Consider the following 24816-nt stretch of genomic DNA (forward strand, 5'->3'; position numbering starts at 1 on the left):
GATGTAAAAACCAGATGTCCCAGGTTCAGATCTTCTTTGTCTGGGAAACTTGGACAAGTCACTTACCCTCTCTGAATTTTAGTTTCCTCATATGGAAAATTGGAATAACAAAAAGGGACTGACAGCATTACTGTGAGGATAAAATCGTCAGATGAAATAGGTTAGCCAAGTGACTCATAGAGCCCTGCAAAAGCGTGAACTGATATTTTCAAACCTTTTATTTACTATCATCCATTCTGCACCTTCTGAAGTCCCACAACACCCAGAGTGGTGACAGCCTGGTGTCCTAGGGCATCCCTCTGCCCTCCCCATGACCAGGTGCCTGGCTGCACCAACACAGAGGCTGGCATCTCCTGCACTGCCAGTCACCGGCCATCAGCACTCGGGCCCCCAGCTGCCAGCCCAGCAGACACTTTACTAGAGAACTTCTGTAATGATCATACATCCTTCCTGAGTCATAAGAGTCTCGAAGTGTGAATCCACTTTATATCATAAATTTCCTACACTAACTGTGTTAATACCCTGGCTATTTTTAGCCAATAAAAAGACAGAGGAGTTGCCTTGACTTTGGGAAGACCTTGGATTTGGCTTTCTCCTTGGTTTCAGCCATTATTGGATGAGGCTGGGAACTAGTGTCTATTGAAGTCACATGGAGCCCTTGCATGTGGAGCTAAACACAGCATCTCTCAGTGGGCTGCTGCCAGCTGTTACCTATGGATGGGTGCCGAGACCAAAAAATACAAATTTAAAAATATGCAGGCAATGGTGGCGAAACTCAACACAAGGTTTTCAAAAAACCATTTTTTTCTTCCCTTTGCTAGAAATTGGCAAAGCTTCAGAAGCATAATTCAGAATTGGAAATACAAAAAGAACAAATACAGCAGAAGCTTCAAGAGAAGACTGAAGAGTTGAAAGGTAAAGCCCAAGGTGGCCCGATGCACATTCACCAGTTCAAAAGCCTAGTCATTTGGAAAATAGGCACTGGGCGGGAATGGAGTTTCAATCTGAACCAGAAGGCTCTGGTGTAATGAGAGAACTTTCACTTTATGGAGAATAACTATTTAAATTGCGGCAACTGTACCCTGCAGGTTCACCTGGTTTGTTTTCAACTTTTATCAGAGCACAGTTGTCCCTGTCTGTGCCTCAGAATCTCCTGGGCCATTTGCAAAGTTGCAGATGGTGGGCTGTAAGCCTCGAGCTGTTATATCAGAAGATGGGGAGGGGGTGATGACTGTGGATGGTGGTAGCAGGGATCGTTCATAATCTCGTTTTTTAAAAATTTTATAGTCACCCTCGTGCATTGTCAGGGCAATGTTGGGATAATGTTTATGGCTTGCCAAGGATTTGCACTCAAATTTTAGCTCTGGCCAAGTTACCCAGTCTAAGTGGTACCCAGTCCTGGCCTGAACAAAGACGCCTCCTTAGCACTGAGCCACGTCAGCCCTGGGCCGTCAGGTGCAGACCCTTGGGATCAGCAGTGTCAGTTTCCTTTGGCGTGTGGAGCAGCCATCCGCAGCCTAGCTCTGTCCATCTGTACTTGTCCAATTCAAATTCTAATAGCAGAGTTCTAATTTATAAAAGATGACAGTTATACTCTCATCTTAAGTTCCATTGATAATAAAAACCACCTGATTGTTCTTACATTCTTACTTTCTTAAATGTGGCATGAAACAATCAAGGCATTGCTTTGCACACCTATTTCAAAGAGCATTCATTCTCTTTTCACAGAAAAAATGGATAACCTCACCAAGCAGCTCTTTGATGATGTGCAAAAAGAAGAACAACAAAGAATGTATGAAATCTCATTTGCTTTAAAGCCGCCGCTTCCTTCTCTCTCTGCTATTTTCTCATTTGCTTCTCAGCTTGCAGGTTGCAGATCACAGACACAGGAGAGCACAGTGCGGATATTTTTAGGAAGTGAGAGACAGCTTTGTGAGAGCTACGTCCCCAAGGGTGCACGTTTCAGACACTGCACAGGTTTTGGAGTTATGGGCACAGGGGACCACTGGGAATATCTTGCTTTCTCTTTATTACCAAGACGGTGAGAAGTTCAGAGACTGCCACCTCTTTCATCTTTCAAGTCCAAGGATGAAAATTATTGCCTCTTAAATAAACCGTCTTTCCTTGCCCCCTACCCTCACACTGTATCTGTAAACTTGACTCTTGTCCCAGACAGCAAGATATAACTCACCTCACAAAAGTTAAGGCAGGTCCAGTAGCTCATGTAGCTCAATACAAAAAAAGCCAATCAAAAAAATGGATGGAAGATCTGAATAGACATTTCTCCAACTAAGACATACAGATGGCCAAGGGGCACATGAAAAGATGCTCAGTATCACTAATTATTAGAGAGATGCAAATCAAAACTACAATGAGGTGTCACCTCACACCAGTCAGAATGGCCATCATCAAAAAATCTACAAATGATAAATGCTAGAGAGGGTGTAGAGAAAAGGGAACCCTCTACACTGTTGGTGGGAATAAAAATTAGTGTAGCCATTATGGAAGACAGTTTGGAGGTTCCTTAAAAAACTAAAATTAGAGCTAGCATATGATCCAGAAATCTCATTCCTGGGTGTATATCTAGAGAAAACCGTAATTCAAAATGTTACACGCACCCCAATGTTCATAGCAGCAGTGCTTACAATAGCCAGAACATGGAAGCAAACTAAATGTTCATCAACAGAGGAGTGGATGAAGAAGATGTACATATATATTAATATAAGGGAATATTATTACTCAGCCACAAATAAAAACAAAATAATGTCATTTGCAGTGACATGGGTGGGCCTAAAGATTGTCATACTGAGTGAAGTGAGTCAGACAAAGACAGATAGCGTATGATAATGCTTTCATGAGGAATCTAAAAGAATGATACAAGTGACCTTATTTATGAAACAGAAATAGAGTCACAGATGTAGAAAACAAATTTATGGTTACCAAGGGTGAAAGGGATAAATCAGGAGATTGGGACTGACACATACTCACTACTGTGTCTAAAATAGATAACTAATAAGGATCTACTGTATGGCACAGGGAACTCTGCTCTGTAATGATCTATATGGGAGTGGAATTTGAAAAAGAATAGATATGTGTAACTGGTGCACTTTGTTGTACAACAGAAACTAACAGAACATTGTAAATCAACTCAAATAAAAATTAGTTAAAAAGACAGGTTCCCATAACCTTGAATTGTACCAGCCCCATATTTCCTGTCTCAACAAACGCTTTGCTAAGGTCTAAAGGCTCTAGTCTGTGCCCCTCTTTCTTAAGGAGTAAATTCACAGGTTTTTAGATCTCCAGATAGGGCTGCATGGCAGAGTGTTGGGAGGAGATGGAACATTCTTGGCATCTCTGTTGGAGGCTAGAAGGCACAGTGCCGCCTTGGTGGCAGCATATACAACTTTCCTGTGAAGTTAGTTAGCAAAAGAGCCTGGGTCTGGATGAGGGGGCCAGGATGCCAAGAAGTCAGGGGAGAGAGTGTCACTGAAGAACTCCAAGAGTTAATGTGTACATAACGTGTTTCATGATCCAACATCAGTTTTTTGTCTTTTGATGTATGTGTGCATATGTGAAAGTGGCCCAGTCCTATCCGACTCAGCAATGCTTTGGACTGTAGCCCGCCCGGCTCCTCTATTCAAGGAATTTTCCAGGCAAGAATACTGGAGTGGGTAGCCATTCCCTTCTCCAGGGGATCTTCCCAACCCAGGGATCAAACCCCGGTCTTCTACATTGCAGGCGGATTCTTTACTGTTTGAGCCAGCAGGGAAGTCCTTTCGATGTGTGGTTGATTTATAATACTATGTTGGCTTCAGGTGTACGACATAGTGGTTCAAAATTTTTATACATTATGCTCCATTTGTAGTTATTATAAAATGTTAGCTATATTCCCTATGTTATGCAATATATCCTAGTAGCTTATTTATATTATACACAGTAGTCTGTACCTTTTAATCTCCTTCCTCTTTCTTGCTTCTCCACCTTCCCTCTCCCCACTGGTAACCACTAGTTTGTTTTTTATGAGTCTGTTTGCTTTGCTATATTCATTTGTGTGTGTTTTTTTAATATTCCACCTATAAAACACACAGTGTCTTTTTCTGTCTGACTTATTTCACTAAGCATAAGATCTCTCAGTTTCATCTGTGTTGTTGCAAATAGAAATTTTTCTTTTTTATGCCTGAGTAGCATTCCATTGTATGTATATACCACATCTTTTTTATCCATTCATCTGTTGATGGACCCTTAGGTGGCTTCCATATCTTGACTATTGTAAATAGTGCTACTATGAACATTGGGGTGCATGTATCCTCTTAAAATAGTGTTTTATTTTTCTTTGCATATATACCTAGGAGTGGAATTGCTGGATCATATACACATCAGTTTTTAAATAGGGCTAATTAGCTTTTTACCTTGAAACATCTGTTTTTCTATGAAGTCTTAACTTTAGAAGAGAGGGGCTCAGCTCTTGGCATCTCCTGGTCATCTGAGGCCACTTAGGAGCAATCATTTCAAGCAGGGGCTAGAGAGCCAGCCTGAGCTCTTTACAGTCCTCTTCAGCACTCAGCCACAGCTCAGGCTGGACCCTGGTCAGCTGACTGGGAAAGACTTGTCCCATCACAACCGTCCAGAGGCTCAAGGGTCCCACAGTCAGTGGGCACACTCCCAGTCAGCTTAGGCTACAAGTCTTAAGATTCTCTTTACCTAAGATTTCTGGTTTTAATTTGCTTCTTCAAATGTATTTTCCTGGACTCTTAGGAGCACTGTGGTTTTTGTTTTGTTTTGTTTTGTTTAATCTGAAAACAAGGTTTAAATGTTTGTCAATATCTATAAGAAGAAAAGAAACAAAATCCGATTGGGAATATGACTCTCTTCCTCAGAATTTTCCCCATTGTACTATAAAAGCAAGTCATAAAATGGACTGAGTTGACAGCCCAGCAGGTGGGAAGATGATTTAATAAACTCACAGAGCTCCTTGGACAGCTTCAATTCTGACTGGGCCCCTGTGGGCTGTGTGGGGCTGGTCTAGGTTCTGTATCTGTCTAGGGTTATTTTCTTGGTCACTTACCCTGTATTTAATTGCCCAGTCTTCTTACAAGGAATGGCTTTCTGTGGCCTTTTGGGTACCTGGACTTGCTGCAGTTTATTCTAAAATGTTTGACAAGATGGACCCTTTTCCTTATTAAATGGCCATATTAACTTGTTTAGTACTAAGCGAAGCTATTCCAGGATCCTTGATTCTAGGCAGGAGACAGGACTTGGCAGAATATGCCAAGGTCTTTGCTGAGTGAAGTGGTCCCTTTAGGGGACCACGTGGAACCAGGGTGGCTTGGGGGCTACAGTACCCCAACAACCATTGAGTCTTTAAGTTCAGCCTCCCTCTCCTGTGTTCCCTGTGTGTGATCACTGTAGAGCCACACTTCTCTGATTCTGAAGGTGTAAGAAGCTGCCTTAACCTAAGGGGACATAAAAACAGTCTTCTAAAAATAAGGCCACTGTCCTCACAATAGGTCTTCACTTGGCTCTTCCTTTCTGAGTCTCCTCTTATTTCCAAAATGATGTGTAGTTCTAATTAAGGGTAAAGACCTTAGAAATGGTTCAAATTTTTCTTTTGATGCTTAGACTTCTTGAAAAAAGTTTTGAACTGAAAACACAAGACTATGAGAAGCAGATCCGGTCTTTGAGAGAAGAAATTAAAGCTCTCAAGGATGAGAAGATGCAACTGCAGCGTCAGCTGGAGGAAGAGCGGGTCACCTCTGATGGCCTGAAAGGGGAAGTGGCCCGACTGAGCAAGCAGGCAAAGGTAGGACTCCTCGCTTCTTGGCTGATTTGTCTGACCTGCACAAGAGAGAGCGGCTTCACGTCCCCTCAGGGTCAGCTAAAAGCATCCAAACTTGTTTCTCACTCCATTCTTCAGTGCAAACCATTTTAGTGAGATTGGAAAACTTTTAAGCTTCCACTAGATACGTGAAACACATGTTAGTAGAATAATTGTTATAATTACACAAATATCCTCTGTAATCATCATGGAATAGCCATGCATAGTTTAGAAGATATGTCGTGGACTCATACCTGAATTTCTTAGCAGAACTGCCCATATTCTCTGGGCTCTGATTTCCTATTGTTTAAGTAGTAGATTGGACTGTGGAATCCAGAAGGACCACATATACCTGTGAGCCCTTCATCCTTAGCAGCCTCGTAAGACTGATGTCAGTCTGGGAGTCACATCGTCTGGCTACAGTTTGCATCTCATGAGATTATGTGGCTGTCCTTGGGGTGAGGCACCAATATTTGCCACTCACTTCCTCTCTGGTAGCTAAAACTACGATCTAAACTCTTCATTGTGGTATACTAAGGAGATTAGTCTGGTTTTTAAAGAAAATAAACCCATTATCATCATTTATACATGTTATAAGCCTATAGGTAAATACCTATACCTAAGTAAGGGCTTCTCTGGTGGCTCAGTGGTAAAGAACCTGCCTGCCAATGCAAGAGATGCAGGTTCAATCACTGGGTCTGAAAGACCCCTTTGAGAAGCAACCCACTCTAGTATTCTTGCCTGGAAAATCCCGTGGACAGAGGAGCCTGGTGGGCTATAGTCCATGGGTTGTAAAGAGTTGGACACGACCGAGCAACTAAACAACAATAGGTAAATACAGATATGACTTGGAACATTTACTGAAACAACACAGAGAGTGGAGCTTGAGGATGGATAGTCCTAGGTCCTGGCAGCTTGCCATGTGACCCTGAACAATCCGTGTAACCCTTTTGCATCTTCAGTTTTCTAGTCATTCTGCTCACTTCATAGGCATGTTACAAGGGTGAGGTCATATATGTAAGATGATCAGAACATGCCAACTTGATCTCCTTTTTTACCCACTGTGGAAACAAGAGCTGTATAACGTTTAAACACTTAGGCTAACTGAGAAAATATCCAGAGATGCGAGGGGAGTTTGAGGGAACATGGATACAAGTGTGCGTATGGCCGAGTCCCCCTGCTGAAACTATCACAACATTATTAATTGGCTATACCCCAATACAAAATGGGCTTGCCTGGTGGCTCAGATGGTAAAGAATTTGTCTGCAACGTGGGAGACCCAGGTTCAGTCCCTGGATCAGGAAGATCGCCTGGCGGAGGGCATGATAACCCACTCCAGTATTCTTGCTTGGAGAATTTCATGGACAGAGGAGCATGGTGGGCTACAGTCCATAGGGTCACAAAGAGTTGGATATGACTGAACTTAACGACTAGACGATGTAAACTAAAAAAATTTTTTAAATGGCCACACAAAAATTCACCAGTTTTGATGTTTTTTTTTTTTTTTCCAATTTCACAGGCAAAATTTTATCTGTGTCCCAAAATTTTATCTGTGTCCCAATTTTTCACAGTCCCAAACACTGTTACACCACACTTCACTAACAGAAGCTGCAGGTTATAGTCTATACATATATTTTCTCCTTGTTTTTTAATTAAAAATAATAATAGCAATCTAGACACATGGCTTTCCTGTTTCAATCCCCACCCTCCTATGTCACTAGTTGTAACTCCATAAATTGGTAACATAAACGGAAGGGTTCCATTGTTAAGTGATGCTTCTGTGAGGTGCTGACTTTCAAAGATAAGGTGTATACCCTTTTCTTTCCACTTCCATTTCTCTATCTGCCACGTGGAATGTGGGTGGGAGACTGGGGTTCTAGCAGATATTTTGAACCACAAGCACAGGAGCTGCTGAAAGGGATGGTAGAGTAATTGAGCTGGAAATTACCTGGAGCCATACTCTCAGTCTTGGATTTTCTATCTCTGTGTTTTAATCAACAACAAAAAAAGGGCACATCTCATTTTTATATTAGCCAAAACTAATCTTAATTGATAAGCCTTCTTAAGAATTGCCATCAGTTTAGGGAGATCATATATATAAATGTCTGGCCTTACATCAGTTCCAGCTCATCTCTGAAAATTGTACCTGAAAATTGAGTCATATTAAACTAAAAATACTTTAACTATGTTTTCTGTTAAATGCTTGAATTTTGAAACACATCCCTCCCCATTTTTAAGGCAAGCTGAATGTTCAGCTCTGTTTGTAAGTACATTTTAAGGAAAAATAATTTAAAAGCTTTTGTGTTTAATGATACAAAGAAATAGCAATCACTTTTTAAAGATGTTGTGAGAGCCAGTTGGACATGACTGAGCTTAATGACTAGACAATGCAAAATAAAAAAAAGTTTTTAATGGCCACACAGAAATTCACCAGTATTGATAAGGTTCTTTTTTTAAATACACACTGATATGACAACTGTCACAAACACAGAAAAAAAAATATCCAGGAAGGGTTATTCATCTCTGTACAGCTCCCACATCTCCCCAGGTACAAACCCGAGCTCACAGGTGAATACAGGGAGAATGCAGCCTCCTCCCCACAAGCAGACTCTTCCCCCTCCTGGACTCGGGTCATGCCCTCACTGCCAGCTCCCACAGCCCCAGGGCGCACCCTGGCCCTGCCACTGGGTCCCATCTAAGCCTAACTGGAGCCCAAACCCTAAATAGGTGATGACTTTGCCCACTTCTTTGCGTCCAAGATTTCATCATACAGTGAGAGAGAACTTGGCCCTTGTGCCTGGACTTCTCTGAGCTCCCTCACCTCCCTTTCCCCACCCCAAGTAGTAAGGACTTACTTTTTCCCTTTATATAGTAGGGGGGCTAACTCTATTGATACAACCAAGTACCTGTGAGAATAACAGTATCTTAGATAGTTAGACAATACTTTATGGCAAAACTTTATGAGCAGTGATGGTTTAACAAGATTTTAACTGAGAAACTACAGTGAGGACAACTTGCATAGATAAATATACAGTAATAGTGTTCCCTTTGTCTGCCGTAAATTGTGACAGCTATTTTTTCTTCACATGGTTCTGTCATTGCTGGGATTCAGACGATCTCTGAGTTTGAAAAGGAGATAGAGTTACTTCAGACACAGAAGATAGATGTGGAAAAACATGTGCAGTCCCAGAAAAGGGAAATGAGAGGTAATGAAAATATGAGTCACTGAGTCCATGGCGGGCAGGCTGAATGTATCAAAGGTGTTACCACTCAGGCAGTGTGTCCTTTGGTCTGAGGCTGGTTGGTTGGGTATATGGAAGGTTGAATAGTTGGTTGGCTTCATGGTTGGTTGGTTGGATAGCTGGTAAATTAGCTGATGAAATGGTTAGCTAGAGAGTCTGTAGGGCTAGAGAACTGGGCCCTAAAAAAGGAAATGGGAAAATAGAAATTATGCAAAAATATAATTTATTCCAGTTCTGCCTTTTCCCCTCAGAAAAGATGTCAGAGATTACCAGACAACTTCTTGAGAGCTATGACATTGAAGATGTAAGAAACAGGTAATCATTTTTTCATTAACAAGTATTTAGAAACATGTAACACATGAGAGAAATGATTCTTTCACCCTCCTCATGTTTCAGGCTCTCTCTGGAAGATTTGGAACATTTAAATGAGGATGGAGAACTTTGGTTTGCTTACGAAGGACTAAAGAAAGCAACACGGTGAGAAATTTCCCTCAGGATTTTTCATGATTTTTCAGAGACAAAATACTATTGCAAAGTCAAAAATTTACCTTTCGTATATTTGATAGACAAAGTAAATTCCTTACAGAATGGTCTAATAATCCCTGGGATGATTTCTTTGAGGCTTGAGCAATTAGTTTAATAATGAAGAACAACCTCTTTGTGGGACAACTGGCCAAGTAGTAAAACACATAACCTATACAATGAAAACTGATTATAGCAAACAAGTTAGCCCCTGTTGCTATGGATACATTGTTGTTATTGTTTAGTCACAAGTCATGTCTGACTCTTTGTGACCCTGTGGACTACAGCTTGCCAGGCTTTCCTATCCTTCACTGTCTCCTGGAGTTTGCTCAAACTCATGTCCATTGAGTTGGTGATGCCATCCAACCATTTCAACCTATGTCACCCTCTTCTCCTCCTGCCCTCAATCTTCCCCAGCATCAGGGTCTTTTCCAATGAGTCGGCTCTTCGCATCAGGTGGCCAAAGTATTGAAGCCTCAGCTCAGCATCCATCCTTCCAGTGAATATCCAGGGTTGATTTCCTTTAGGATTGACTGGTTTGATCTCCTTGCAGTCCAAGGGACTCTCAAGAGTCTTCTCAGCACCACAATTCCAAAGCATCAGTTCTTCAGCACTCAGCTTTCTGCAGTGCAGGAGACCCAGGTTCAATTCCTGGGTTGGAAAGATCCCCTGGAGAAGGAAAGGGCCACCCACTCCAGTATTCTTGCCTGGAGAATCCCATGGTCAGAGAAGCCTGGCAGGCTATAGTCCACGGGGTCAGTAGAGTACAACACAACTTAGTGACTTCACCACCAGCCTTCTTTATGGCCCAACTCTCAACTTTCACTTTCCTAGGTATATAGATGTGTTGAAATTTAAGATGTTTGCTTTCTTAAAAATTAATTAACCGTTTTTAGAGCAGTTTTAGGTTCACAGAAAGTACAGAGATTCCTCGTATACCTCCTACCCCTACACACACACAGCCATCATCAACATGTGTCACCAGAGGGTACATCTGTTAGAACCAATGAACCTATACTGACACACCATTATCACCCTGAGTCAATAGTTTACACTAAGGTTTACTCTTAGACTTCCCTGGTAGCTCAGGCGGTAGTTTACACTAAGGTTTACTCTTGATGTCGTACATACTATGGGTTTTGAAAAATGTATAGTGACATGTGTCTTTATCATTGTTGCATCAAACAGAGCATATTTTTAATTATTAGAGTAGAAACATAATTTTAATAATGTCTAAAAATTTTTTATCACCTACTACATGTTAACACCATATAACATCACATAGCTGGAGTTTGTAATTATACATTACTAATTCCATAGCCTGTAACCTTTTGTACACAGGTAAACTTTATGTGCTTAGCACCTGGCTCTGACTGTTGGTTTTCATAACTGCTGAGAGTCAGGATAAAGACCATGTGGTTAACTTCTTGACCATTCCTCTGATAGCGTTTTGGAGAACCATTTCCAGTCCCAGAAGGATTGCTATGAAAAGGAGATTGAAGCTCTGAACTTCAAAGTGGTGCATCTAAGTCAGGAAATCAACCACCTGCAGAAATTATTTAGAGAAGAGAATGACATCAATGAAAGTATCCGTCATGAAGTTACCAGGCTAACATCAGAAAACATGGTATGATCTCAGCCTTTATTCTAGAGATGTCATGCTTTAGTGAAGTAAAGTTCAGTGTCTCAGCTGGAAAGCAAATTACATTTTCCAGGAGTGAAATAGCTGGTTCAGGAGATAAAACTATAAAATTATACCAGCCTGGAAAGCATTTTGAAAGTGTTTACCATAGGATGAATCCAAGTTCTGTGATTTGTGTGTGCTTTTAAATTTATGTATGCTAAATCTAGCCCTAACCCCTTGGGAAGTCACAAAAAGCATAAATATAAAAAGGTACCTCTTGAGAGGGGCTTGCATGCAGAAGGTCAGTTGCCCTATTCTAGCTCTTCATCTCACTGGTTCAACAACTTCCTTCTTCCATGATGCCTGCTCTTCTCCACTGCGTTTGTCTAATTCTTCCTCCTCACTTTTATCTACTGGTATGAAGAAATGCCTTAGGAATCTAATTATCAAAAACATGCCTTTCTTAACCCCATACCCCCTGCAGCCACCGCCCCTATTCTCTGGGGGACTTGGCTATACTTCTCCATGCCATCCGGCTGTGACATCTCCACTCATCTCCTGTTTGTGGCCACCCCGTGCCGCGGTGTGTCCCTCCCTCTACCTGAATCTGCCTGCACAGAACTGAACACAATGGGTTCCTTTTCACCCTCGTCTTGGTCTCTCTGCAGCATTTGGTGATGTTTTTAATCACCCCCTCTTCCTCTTTATTGTTCTCTTGGCTTCCAGGACACCATGCTCTCCTGGGTTTCTCATTCCACCTCACTGGTTGCTGCTTCTCAACTTCTTTACTGGCTTTTCCTCCTCTGCCTAGCCTGGGAGTATTAGGAAATCTCAGGGATGCGTCAGCAGGTGAGGAGAAATGACTCTGGGCACAACAGATGTGTTAGTTAAGGACCTGCACATTTTTATCTACTCCTTGGCTGAAACTTTAATGAGGAATTTGCAGTGAGATCCGATTGCACAATCAAACAAGTATTTTTCATCTTGACTTCAGAGGCACAGGTGTTTTCATAAACATGTACAATTAAAAAACTCTCCTTACCTGACTATGCTCAGCTGGTAAAGAATATGCCTGCAATATGGGAGACCTGGGTTCAGTCTCTGCGTTGGGAAGATCCCCTGGAGAAGGGAAAGGCTACCCACTCCAGTATTCTGGCCTGGAGAATTCCATGGACTGTATCGTGCATGGGGTCACAAAGAGTTGGACACGACTGAGGGACTTTCACTTTCACCTGACTACAAGTGGAAATGGTGGGCATTTAAACAAGTATACAGCTAGACAAGGACAGAGGATTATGAAACATATTGGATCATTCCAGACCTCTGATAAAAAAGCAGTGCATGGCCTGGAATTCACAGGGCACAGTAGGACCCCCTTTGAGATGATTCTCCTATTTCTAGATGAGGAGATGATGTCTCTGAGCAAAAGAGACTGGTTATCATTCCTCCCATCATCTCCCCTCAGCTCTGCAGAGAATTCCCATAAGTCCTCCCAGATGGTACCCCACCCCAGGAGCCCGCGGGGATGTGGAGGGTGAAGCTGGGTGAGAACCACACACTCTGAGCATGCTGGTGTTTCTTGTGACAGAATAGGTCTTGAGGTAAAAAAACATGATTTCATCCAGTGTAATACCTTGGCTAGCTGTCTTACATAACTATACTAGACGTATGTTCCATGGGGTTAAAGATCTAGACAGTTTAGTTTGCTTCTTAGCAGCTCTGGGATTTTAAAGTTCATACATCAAAGTGTTTCATATTCTAATATTTCCAATTCTTCTGTGAAGATGATCCCAGACTTTAAACAGCAAATTTCAGAACTGGAAAAACAGAAGCAAGATCTTGAAATCCGCCTGAATGAACAAACTGAAACCATGAAAGGTAACTGGAACCGTCATGAACCTGCTTTTAGAAAACGGTTTCCTGTTGGGGGAAGAGGTGGTGAGGGAGTTGGGGATGGACATGTACACGCTGCTGTATTTAAAATGGGTAAACAACAGGGACCTACTGCACAGCACATGGAACTCTGCTCAGTGTTATGTGGCATCCTGGATGGGAGGGGAGTCTGGGGGAGAATGGATACATGTATATGTATGACTGAGTCCCTTTGCTGTCCACCTGAAACTATCACAGTGTTGTTAATTGGAGTAAAACATGGTTTTACTCCAATATAAAATAGAAAGTTTTTTTTTTTAAAGAAAATAGTTTCCTGTATCCAGGAATGACCAAAAGGTCATTGTCAAACTGATTCTCCATGGACTTAGGTGACATAAATGTGAAAGTGGGATGTGTGAACGGTGCAGTAAGATTCATAGGCATTTGAAGGCAGCAGCTGCCTCCAAGCCCTGTTGACTTTTGCCAACTAAGATCTCGGGCTCCAGTGTTGCTTGATATTCCTATTTTTAAAGAAAAAATGGAAATCCAGATTTCTTTGTGAAATATCACAATTTTTAAATAATGGCGTAAGAAGTTTTTAAATATTGTTCAGACCAAATAAAACCTAATCTCTAGCTGGGTGCATTTTAGAACCCCTGATAACTGGAAATATGAAAATATGATCAAACCCAAATCAGAATACAGTGGTATGGCCCCCCAAAGGACTGATAGCTCTTCTCATCATAGGAAAACTAGAAGAATTGTCAAATCAGTTGAATCACAATCAAGAAGAAGAAGGAACACAGAGAAAGTAAGTGTCAACCTGCATGTACCTCAAGCCCACACTCATGTAATGCTTGGCTTTTCTGAAATTGTGGGAGATACCAAAGAAGGTTATTAAGCCACAAAAGCGAGATATTCTTGAGGTATATGATTTGTTAGCCTTCAAGTGTAAAAAGAAATACTTGTGTACACACACACACCTTCCTCTGGGATAAGGTACAAGCAATGAAACAAACAAAACGTTGGTTGCCTGCAGGAAGGGTAACTGGGTGGCTGGTGCCTGGAAGATGGAGGAGACTTGCTTTTCACTGTGTACCCTTTTATGCCCTTAGAACATTATGCCATATGCATAAATTATATCTTTAAAAAACTGATAAAATAATATCATATGAGAGAGAACAGTGTTTCTTTCAGCAGGCCACTTAGGATGAGGCTTAAAATCCATTTTGATAGAGAATCTTCATTTGATAACCCCCCCCCCCCAAATTACATCCTGACCATCTGGTGGAAACAGAGCAGAGCGTCTGGTGGAAACTTGTGAGAAAAATGTTTTGTGGCCAGCTTGTTGAGATACTTTGTGTAAAATTTTTTTGATGATGGTCAAAATTATTTTAGTAGAAATTTGAACCATTTCTCTGGAGAAGTAGATAAAAGAATAATCAGATAGTGGTATTTTAATTCATATAAAACACACATCGAGCTTTGACAAATACACAAAGTTGCGAAGGTGAGTGAGGCATTTGCCCAAACCCTCAATTTCCTCAGTGTCTTGTGTTCCAAGATTCTTACCTGTGTAATTTACTTCCACTCATCACTGAACTTCTTCCAGTCAATCAGAATGGTGAATTCCCTTAGTCATATTCATGTATAGACGCAGAGCGCGTGGGTTCTTCCCTGTCTCTTAGAAATATAGAAAGATTATGTATTTCCTGTTGACTTTTCCATCATGGAGAAGTTGACAAACATTCATAGAATCACTGGATCATTAAGTTTAAAACATTTTTAAAGCTTTATTTTAATTCAATTCTTTCATAATAAAATCTCAATTTAATTATTTATATGTAACTCAAGTTAGAATTGCAATTTTAGAGCTTTACATCCATTAATATGGTACCATTTTGTATCCTAGTGTTTTTTCATACCACATAACATTGCTCATATCAAATAATATTTTTATAGCTTAGATTAGATTGTGCTTTTGTATGGTAAAAATATTTTGGAAAATTTTATAATCTTTAGAAAAGTCAGTTACCCTGACTTCTTCACTGTGAATTTTATTCACAATCATTTTGTTATCCTAATCAGATTAAAACTCTCATATTATTATTTATCATCAGAGGAATAGATGTCAAATTTGTCATTCAGGTTCATTCCAGTTCAAAAATCCTCGAGATACTTAATTTCAAGAAAAATAAATAGACACTCTACATCCCAGAGAACATTTCTTACCACATGACTTCATTGGGAGGGTTGGGGCCAGGTGTAGGAAAGTAGTGGGCACCATTTTAGGACTCTGGATGGGTTCCCTTTTCTTCTCTCTCTGATCCCTGGATTTTTTAGTATCTGGTCCCAGGCTTTTCACAAAGGAGATAATCACTGGGCTTTTGGTCATAAGGGTATGAGTGGGTATAGATGTCTTATGGCAGCCATCAAGGGGTGTGGGCAGGTGAGGATGAGAACTTTTTATCAGGTTAAGAGACTGAAGCAGCTGTGGACTTTTGTACCCCGCTAACCCTGGTCTCTTCCCCTCACTGTGAGCACTCCCCTATTCAGGTACAATTTGTTTTACACATAAGTTGGCCAAACTATTTTTCCACTGATTTTTCATGATGGTCAAACTGATACCAAAACTTCCTAATTCTTTCCTCAGGACCATAGAAGCCCAAAATGAAATACATACCAAAGAGAAAGAGAAGCTGATGGATAAGATTCAAGAAATGCAGGAGGCCAGCGAGCACTTGAGGAAACAATTCGAAACTGAAAATGAAGTCAAGAGTAGTTTCCGGCAGGAAGCATCTCGTCTCACTATGGAGAAGAGGGTGAGAAGTTTTCTAACCTGTTGATAAATGACTGTCTGTGTGCAGGTATCACTGAAAGGGGGGACAGGCCACCCCAAGCATCTGCTGAGCAGCATCTACCTCCCACCAGAGCACTCTGTTTCCTTTTCTCAAAAGACAGGTGGTCTCTGAGGTTACGGCCACTGCAGGGGAGCTGGGGATTTACACAGGCTGAGGGAGGACCAGTGGAGGGTCCTGAGCATTGTCCCATGGGCAGCGCTTGTCTGAGATGACAGCACCCTTACCCAGAGCGTGTTGAGGATGCCAGGCTGATGTGTGACCTTCTCTGAACAAAGCTTACCCCATCCAAGGCCCCTGCTTGCTTCTGGGGGAATGCTCTTCCCATAGTTTTCAGAGTCAAAATGTTCTTCTATGAAATGATCACAAGTAGGTGGCTAACTTTTTAAACTGTGAAAGTATTCATCCAATTATAAATGCCCCTGTCAAAATGGCATTTGGCAACTCTGTTAGCTCCCAGAAATTCTTCTGAAATTGTATTGGTGTGTGAAACCCACGAGGATGAGAAGCGCCAAAGTAGCAGATGGAGTGGTTTCCTGGGAGGTGGATGCTCTCAGGAGCCTTCCTGGCCTGGCAGCCTCCAAGACCATGACCAGGTAAGGGCTCACCCAGGCAGTGGTCAGCCTGCACATGTCCACTGGCTCTGCTCGTCCTCATCAGCTCCCCCCTCCCCCACTTCCTATCTCACAAGAGAAACATGATAGGGTAAAATCACATTTTGCAGTGTCAGGACTTAACTTAAAAGGGTAGTTATATATAAAAATAGGAATGCAGAGAGTTTAACATTTAATAGGAAACAATACATTCTAGTCAGATGATCCAGGTCATCACTTGGGTGATGACCATCTTTTTTGAGAGGGGTATGTCTTTCTGAGAGAATAGATTTCTCAAGTCACACTGTAAGGATAGTCTTATTAAATTTAGGACCCATCCTGATCCAGTGTGACCTCACATTGATCCTTGGTTTAACTGCAACTGCAGAGACCCTATTTCTAGTAAGGTTACATTCTGAGGTTCTAAGTGGATATGAAGTTTTTTGAACTTTTATTTTATATTGGAGTATAGCCAGTTAACAATTTTGTGATAGTTTCAGGTGAACCCTGAAAGGACTCAGCCATGTATGTACATGTATTCATTCTCCCCCAAATCCCCCTCCATGTAAGCTGCCACATAACATTGAGCAGAATTCTCTGGGCTACACAGTAGGTCCTGTTGGTTATCCACTTTAAATATAGCAGCATGTACATGTCCATCTAAATGGATATGAATTTCAAGGAGATACTGCTCAGCCCACTACATGATCCTCTGAGTCAAAGAAAATCATTTATTTAAAATTGGATAGAAAAGTTTAAGTGAGCTTCTATTTATCAAAGAAATACCAAGTTAAAACTGGGTATTTTTTTGATTCTCAAATAATGGAGATCTTATGGTGCTGGTGAGAACACCTGGAAGTGGGCCCAGTCACACGTGATTTCAGGGGATAGAAATTGGTGTCAACATTCTTGGGGGCAGTTTGGAGGAAAATGTCAGGAACCTCTGAAAGTGCATTCCCTTTGACTCGGTGATGCAACTTCTGAGATTCTGTCCTAAGTAGATAATCAAATATGTGAACAAAGATTTTCATCTAGAATGATCAGCATAGTATTATTAGTCACAGCAAAAAAGAAAGGATGCCCAGCTGTAGTGGGTAGGTTATATTATTGTATATCAGATGATAGTTTGGTATATTATCAATGATGGGAGAAATATCTGCAATATAACGAGAAACAATTTAAAACTTTACAAGCAGTATGACCCAATTTTATAAAATGGATATATGCCATATTAGGAGGGAAAAAAATGAAATAAACCAAAACGTAAACAGTGATTTCCTCAGGTTCTGGATTGATGGGTGACTTTAATTATTAGATGTATAGTAAAATAGGCTCAAATAGGAGGGAAGAAACTGCACCACACCCCCACTTGTGAGGCCCGATAAAGCTCCAAACATGTTTAGCCAAGGACAGGACTATAGTAGGGAGAGGCAGCCAGGAGTGGAAACAGCACAGCTTCCCTGGGCTTTGAGAGTCCCCAGAGGGCCCGTGGCTGCAGGGATGGACTGCGAGGTGGGCATTGCTACATCAGAGAAGCCTGAATCCTTTCTGTGTCAAAGCCCTTGAGGTTCAGGAAGGACCTGAATACTCTCTGCCCTTTATGGGAAATATTTATAGGTGTCCAAGACTCTTCTGGTTCTTGAGCCAAATTCAGCGTGGGCAGGGCCACCCCCTTTATCAGGAAGGAGAGGCAAAGCCGGGACCCAAATCCCTGAAGCTTCTCTGCCTCCAGCTTCTGACATCAAGAGAGTGCATTTTCACACCTGCGTATTTTTAAACTCTCTACGATGGGCATGACTTTATCAAGGAAAAATTAGATCAAGATAAATGTGGTATATCCATACAATAGGATAGTATTCAGCCACAAAAAAAGGAGTGAAGTACTGGGAATTCCCTGGTGGTCCAGTGGTCAGGGCTCAGTACTTTCACTGACTGGAAACTAAGATCCCATAGCCAAAAAAACAATGAAGTACTGATACCTACTGCAGCACAGATAAACCTGGAAAGCGTTATTCCAAATGAAAGAAGCCAGACACGAAAGGCCACATATTCTATGATTTAATTTGTATTAAATATCTAGAATAAGCAAATATGTAGAGACAGTAGATAGATTAGTGGTTGCTCAGGACTGGAAAGGAATAGGAGGGCAAATGGGTGCCAGCTAAAAGTTATATGTTTCTTTTTAATGTGATGAAAATAATTCTGGAATTAGATGGTGGTGATGGTTGCACAACTGACTATACTGAAAATCATGAGTGTACACTTTAAATGGGTGAATTGTGTGGTGTGTGAATTATAGCTCAGCAAAGTTCTTACCAAATAATAGAATTAAGATGCTTCTGAGCTAACATCCTCTTTCTTTTGATTTTTGTAGGATCTTGAAGAAGAGTTAGACATGAAGGAAAGAGTGATTAAAAAGTTACAAGATCAAGTGAAGACTCTAACCAAGACAATTGAAAAAGGTAGAAAAACAACATTCACTTTCCAATTTTTTTGAACTTTCGGCTAAAGTTTACATGTGTTGACATATTATTTCCTGCTGTGGTCCAAAGAATTTGAAAACTGAAGAAATGAGTCTCCACTGGTGTGTTTGGGTCTTAATGATGGGCTAGTGGAGATCCTTAGAGGCAGGCAGGTGGCTCACCACCTCTCAGGTGATACCAGATGTGCTCATGTAATTGTAAGGGGTACCCTGGAAGGAATACTTTTAACCTCTTTCCCTGTTAACTCTCTTCTTGTAAAAATGGAACTGTGAAAAAGTTTCAGATTTCACTGCTTTAAAGTTTATTTCCTCTCTGTTACATGGGGTCAATATCCTAATTTCTATTAGAAGAAAAGATACTAGATAGCTAATTAGATATCTCTAAGATAGCTCAGAAGCCAGACTGAAGTCCTCAACATGAACTGAACTGCACACCGAGTGTCCTTATAAGTTCCGGGGGAAAAGATTCTCCGCCTTGCTCTCCTTCGCCTTCTTCTATGTCACTGAATTTTTCTTTTTTTAAATTGATTTTTAATTGGAAGATAATTGCTTTACAATGCTGTGCTGGTTTCTGCCATACAACAACGTGAATCAACCATAAGTATACATCTGTCCCCGTCCCTCTTCAACGTCCCTCCCACCCCCCATCCCACCCCTCTGGGTTGTCAGAGTGTCAGTAGGTTGAGTTTCCTGTGTTATGCAGCAGCTTCCCACTAGCTATCGATTTTACATATGGTAATGTATATGTTTCAATGCTACTCTCTCAGTTGATCCCATCCTCTCCCCTTCCCCTGCTGTGTCCACAAGTCTGTTCTCTGTGTCTGTGTCTCTATTTCTGCCCTGCAAATAGTCACTGAAATCTCCTGACTTTTCTCGTCTAACTCTTTACTCTTTCGTTCAATATTGCTTCTTTCTCCCAGTCTCTGTCACTAAGGCTGTATCTGCAACTCTCAGCTCCTTTTACTATACTCATTTCTTTGAAGAACTCCTTTATTGTTTTTTTTTTTCCCCAACTCTCACATCAGACTTTTAAGTTTCCAAAACCAAAATGAGGCTCTTTTCCTTTCAATAATTATTGATAAAGGTCATTCTGCCCCATGAGGGAAGAGACCTTGTCTGTCCTTCCCATTGCCCTGTGGTATCCCCATTGTTGGAAAGAATGAATCAACTGCCATCTCTACATAAGGACTTCCAAAATCCCCCTGCCGTTCCTCACTTTTCCTGAGTCCTACTCCCTTTTTGCCTCTAAGATTACTCCTTCACCTTTCTATTATCACCTCCAGCCCAACTTGTTTTAAGTGGAATGCATCAGCTTCCATTCCTATATCAGGTATCTATTGATCATATAACAAACTACTCCCAAATTTAGTAGCTTAAAACAACAAACACTTAACAGTGCAATTTCTGAAGGCCAAGAATCTATAAGCAGCTCAGCTGGGTGGTTCTAGTTGTGAGTCACAGTAAAGTAGTCAGCAGGGATGCTGACATCCGAAGGCTTAGCTGGAGCTGGAGTACCTGCTTCCAGGCTCACTCACATGACTGTTGTCAGGAAAAGCCAGTACCTCTAGGACACTCTTTAGGTGGTACTAGCTCCCAAGGAACTTGCTCAGATACAAGTCACCACACTTAAGAATACCCGAAATATGATGTCCTTATCAGGTACTTCTGCATCATTTATTGGTTTTCCCGGTCTAGATGCAGTTCAGCAATCAGAGGTCCTTCTTATCATAAACAGGTTGCTTAGTAAAATAGTTAACATTCTACCTTTATCAGTCTTCAAGGGAACAGGGCTAGTAAATCACAGAACAAACTCTCATGCAGTAGAAGAGAGTTCTGTTAATTCTTTACCTGTATTATCTTCTTTCTCACCCATCAGAGCCTACTCACTTTTCTTGGCCCAGCTGGAGTGCTACCTCCTTCAAGAACCGTTTTTCAACAGTTCTAACCTACCTCTGCATAAATTCTTATGTCTTCTGTATTTATTTCCTATGGCTGCCTAGCAAATCACCATGAAATTAGTGGCTTAATAGAACACAAAACTTACAGTCCTGAATGTCTGAAGTTCAAAATGGTGTTCCCTGGCTTAAAATCAACATGTCAGCGGGGCTTCTGGAGGCTTTAGGGGGAGATTCTATTTCCTTGCCTCTTCCAGCTTCTAGAGGCCCCCCACTTTTCCTGACTTGTGGGCGTTTCACCGTCTTCAAATTTGGCAGCATAAAATCTTTAGAATCATTCTGACATTCTAACCTGTGCTTCTGTAGTCACATCTCCTCTCAGAGTGGACGTGAGTCTTTGGGGACCAGAGGGCAGACTGTGGCTCACCCAAAGATGTCCACGTCCCAATCCCCAGAATCTATGAGTATGTGACTCTACATGGCAGAGGGGTTTTGTATATGTGAGTATGTGAAGGACCTTTTTTTTTTTTTTTTAATTATGTGTTTGGCTGCCTCAGGTCTTAGCTGTGGCAAGCAGCATCTTCATTGCATCATCTTTTGTTGTGGTCCATTGACTCTCTAGTTGTGGACACGGGCTCAGTAGCTGTGGTACTCAGGCTTAGTTGCTCCATGATATGTGGAATCTTAGTACCCTGACCAGGGATTGAACCCATGTCCCCTGCATTGAAGGTGGATTCTTAACCACTGGACCACCAAGGGGAGTCCCTATGTGAAGGATCTTGAGATGAGGAGAGTATCCTGGATCATCCAAGTAGATCCAATATAATCACAAGAGACTTTGTAAGAAAGAGACAGGAATGACAGAGTGAGGGAAAGTGATATGACAATGGAAGCAGAGACAGAGAAAGAAGTGATGATAGAAGCAGAGGTCAGAGTGATGTGGCCGGAGCCAAAGAATGTGGTCAGCCTCTAGAAACTGAAAAAGGCAAGAAATGAGTTCTCTGCTAGAGCCTCCAGAAGAAACACAGCTCTGCTGACACTTCGATTTTTGTAAGATCTGTGTTAGTCTATGAACTCCAGAACTGTAAGATTTTTAAAATTGTAATTTTTAAAAATTTTGTTTATGCCACTAAGTTTTTGGTACCTTGTTACAGCACATAGGAAACTAGTCCAGCCACCTTGGGGTCATGCTGTTTGGTGATTGCACACTACATGTTTTGTGAATCTCATTTTTTTTTAACTGTAATAAGGCAGGAGCAACAACCTGGATTGCTTTCATATCCCTACTGCACTCATTATATACCAGGTGACCATGAGAATATACACTGGCAGCTATACTAATGGATATACTCACAGATAAGAATTGCTACCAGGAGAAATTCTTCAGGATTCAATAAAGTTTGCATTTATTGGAAAGCCAGAGAATTTCATGGGCAAATCAGCCAGAATGGGATGGAAAGAGATGGAGTAGTCTCATTATAATGCTGGTGGAAGTTGTTATTGTGTATTTAGCTGATTATTTGCCTCTGCCTACAGCCAATGACGTGCACCTGTCCTCGGGACCCAAGGAGTACCTTGGAATGCTGGAATACAAGAGAGAAGATGAGGCCAAACTCATTCAAAACCTCATTCTTGGTAGTGAAACCTGGAACTCTGAATTTTTGCATAATTTTTGAGAACTTGAGCATTAGTCATTGCCACAGTCTTGGGCAGGGATGATAGTTCCTCTTTTTCCTCCACTGCTTCTTCCCCTAGCACAGAGCTTCTCAGCCTCACCATTTTTGACCAGGTGATTCTTTGTTTCAGGTGGCTAGGGGCTTTGTATTGTAGGATATTGAGCAGTATCATTGGCTTCTATTCTCTAGAAGCCAGTGGCAACCCCTAATCATGACAATTAAAAAAAATGCCTCCAGACATTGCCACATGCCCTCTGCCATCTGATACCTTGCCTTCAGTTGAGATGCACTACCCTAACCTCTTCCCAAGTCCCATCACATGGTCAGGGTAGAAGACATCTCCTCATCTTTGTATCTGAGCACAGGAGCCATGGGAGAAGTAACTTGTGGCTCCCTTGTTCCATTTGCCTTCTGCTGAGAAATTCGTTTGCAGGTAATATGACAGGGCCTTCTCAGCCACAGCTATTACAGGAATCTCCCAGTGGGCATGCTCTATGGTTGGCAGTCTTAGAACCAGTCCTACTAGTCTGTCTTCACCATGGAAACCACATAGTTTTCTAGAAAGGAGAAAAACTGCCTCCCTATCAGCTGGTCCCAAGATCTCAAAGCAGAAAGCCCGTTTAAGAGCCTTACTCCTCTTCTCCTAAGTGACCCTGCTCAGAGCACATGAGCCACCTACCCATTCTTTTCCACCCCTCACTGGTACACAGCTGAGGGGCCTCTTTGTTCCCCTGTCCTAATGCAGACATGGGGAGGTCTTTATTTGCTTTTCTTAGCTTGTTCTATATTTTCTCTCTACATCCCTACTCTGACTTCCAGCCATTCTCTTCTCTTCAAGGCCAACTGATCCTCCTCTGCAGGACTGTTGTACACCTGTTTTCTCTATTCATAGCAGATGCATGTGATTGCTGAGATCATTCCATCCTCATCATAGAGGCTGAAGTGGGGGTGCATGGACTGGGGCCCCTCTCTTACCTTGGAGACATGAAATTCTGTCTTTTATTCAACCTTGAAAAAGAGAAAGTACTTTGCAAATGAAAAGTAAGAGAAGCAGGTGGAAACTGCATGTATATTTTTGCTAAGAAAAAAAGCCAGCCTTAATTCCTCAAAGGGGAAAAAGAGATCTCTGGGCATTCAGGCACTGCATCAAGTACAGAAAAGCAGACATCCCCACCCATCATCATAGGTTTCTTATCGGGAGAGCTGTAAGCCTCACTGACTCTCTCTGCTCCAGACCTGAAGCCCCGCGGTGTGGTGGTGAATATGATCCCCGGGCTGCCAGCTCACATCCTGTTCATGTGTGTACGCTACGCAGACTCTCTAAATGACGCCGACATGCTCAAGTCCCTCATGAACAGCACCATTAGTGGCATCAAGCAGGTGGTTAAGGTAGGAACTACTTTTTTGACATTGGACCTTGGTATTATGGCTACTTTAGGAACATTTGTGGAAATGACCAGATGCCCAGACTTTTCCCATCCTTTATCTCCAGTGTTTGGTCAACCACATGATTCTTCAAATCAGTCAGAGGCCCAGTCAGTGAAAGACACCAAGCTATTAGAAAAAGACAACTTAAGTCAGACAGCCCTAAGGGTGGGACACTGCCAGTTACACCTCAAGTCCTTACCTGTAAGACTACAACCTGATGGCCACCACCTCATCACATCTGTCCCCTCAGGTGTGAGATTCTTGACTGTAGGGAGTATATGTCTATCCACGTAACAAGTTTGAATGCCAAGGAATGGGAAGAGCCGAAAAATTGCTTCCCTTGGCACTTATATAATTCTCCTTTATAAAACCACAGTATATACTTTTATTCTTAGCCCAGACATGAAGATAAGGTATATGTAAGGGACCAGTAAAATATAGATCCATTATCCTTTATTCCCTTCCAAATAAGAAGTAGTGTTTGATTATGAGATATATTTAAAATGTTTAGTTGGGAAAGTCCTATCTCACTTTTAGTAAAATATGTGTTCTAGAAAGGTCATGAGCAATCAAACCCTGTCTTAAATACTCTTGAAAAAGAGAAGAAATAAAAACAGCGAGTGCATCGAGAAATGGGTAATTCTTCCACTGTCCACCCTGCCCAATTTTATACTAAGAATTCATTATTCATCAGGAGTTAGGAGTAGAAAACTAACATTGATTTGGTGTTTTACAGTCACTGTCTTTATGGGAGCTACCAATGTGTTCTTAGAAGAGACTGCCATAAATTCATGTTTTCCCTGTTCCAA

At 41.6% G+C, this 24816-nt stretch overlaps 1 protein-coding gene across 3 annotated transcripts in view; it reads left to right on the top strand.

The window, feature by feature from the left end:
* The window catches only part of MYO5C (myosin VC), a 114341-nt gene that overhangs the window by 70126 nt on the left and 19399 nt on the right, over window positions 1–24816 (top strand). For all 3 annotated transcript variants that reach the window (XM_043471962.1, XM_043471964.1, XM_043471963.1), the window contains 13 exons: window positions 822–915; window positions 1729–1792; window positions 5620–5800; window positions 8928–9021; window positions 9309–9372; window positions 9454–9534; window positions 11026–11206; window positions 12988–13081; window positions 13823–13886; window positions 15729–15897; window positions 18901–18988; window positions 22440–22538; window positions 23814–23968. In XM_043471962.1, the coding sequence (XP_043327897.1) occupies window positions 822–915; window positions 1729–1792; window positions 5620–5800; window positions 8928–9021; window positions 9309–9372; window positions 9454–9534; window positions 11026–11206; window positions 12988–13081; window positions 13823–13886; window positions 15729–15897; window positions 18901–18988; window positions 22440–22538; window positions 23814–23968 (1428 nt within the window). The remainder of the gene's footprint in view (window positions 1–821; window positions 916–1728; window positions 1793–5619; window positions 5801–8927; window positions 9022–9308; window positions 9373–9453; window positions 9535–11025; window positions 11207–12987; window positions 13082–13822; window positions 13887–15728; window positions 15898–18900; window positions 18989–22439; window positions 22539–23813; window positions 23969–24816) is intronic.

Source organism: Cervus canadensis, chromosome 6 (genome assembly GCF_019320065.1).
Source record: "Cervus canadensis isolate Bull #8, Minnesota chromosome 6, ASM1932006v1, whole genome shotgun sequence".
In the NCBI taxonomy this organism is placed as follows: domain Eukaryota; kingdom Metazoa; phylum Chordata; class Mammalia; order Artiodactyla; family Cervidae; genus Cervus; species Cervus canadensis.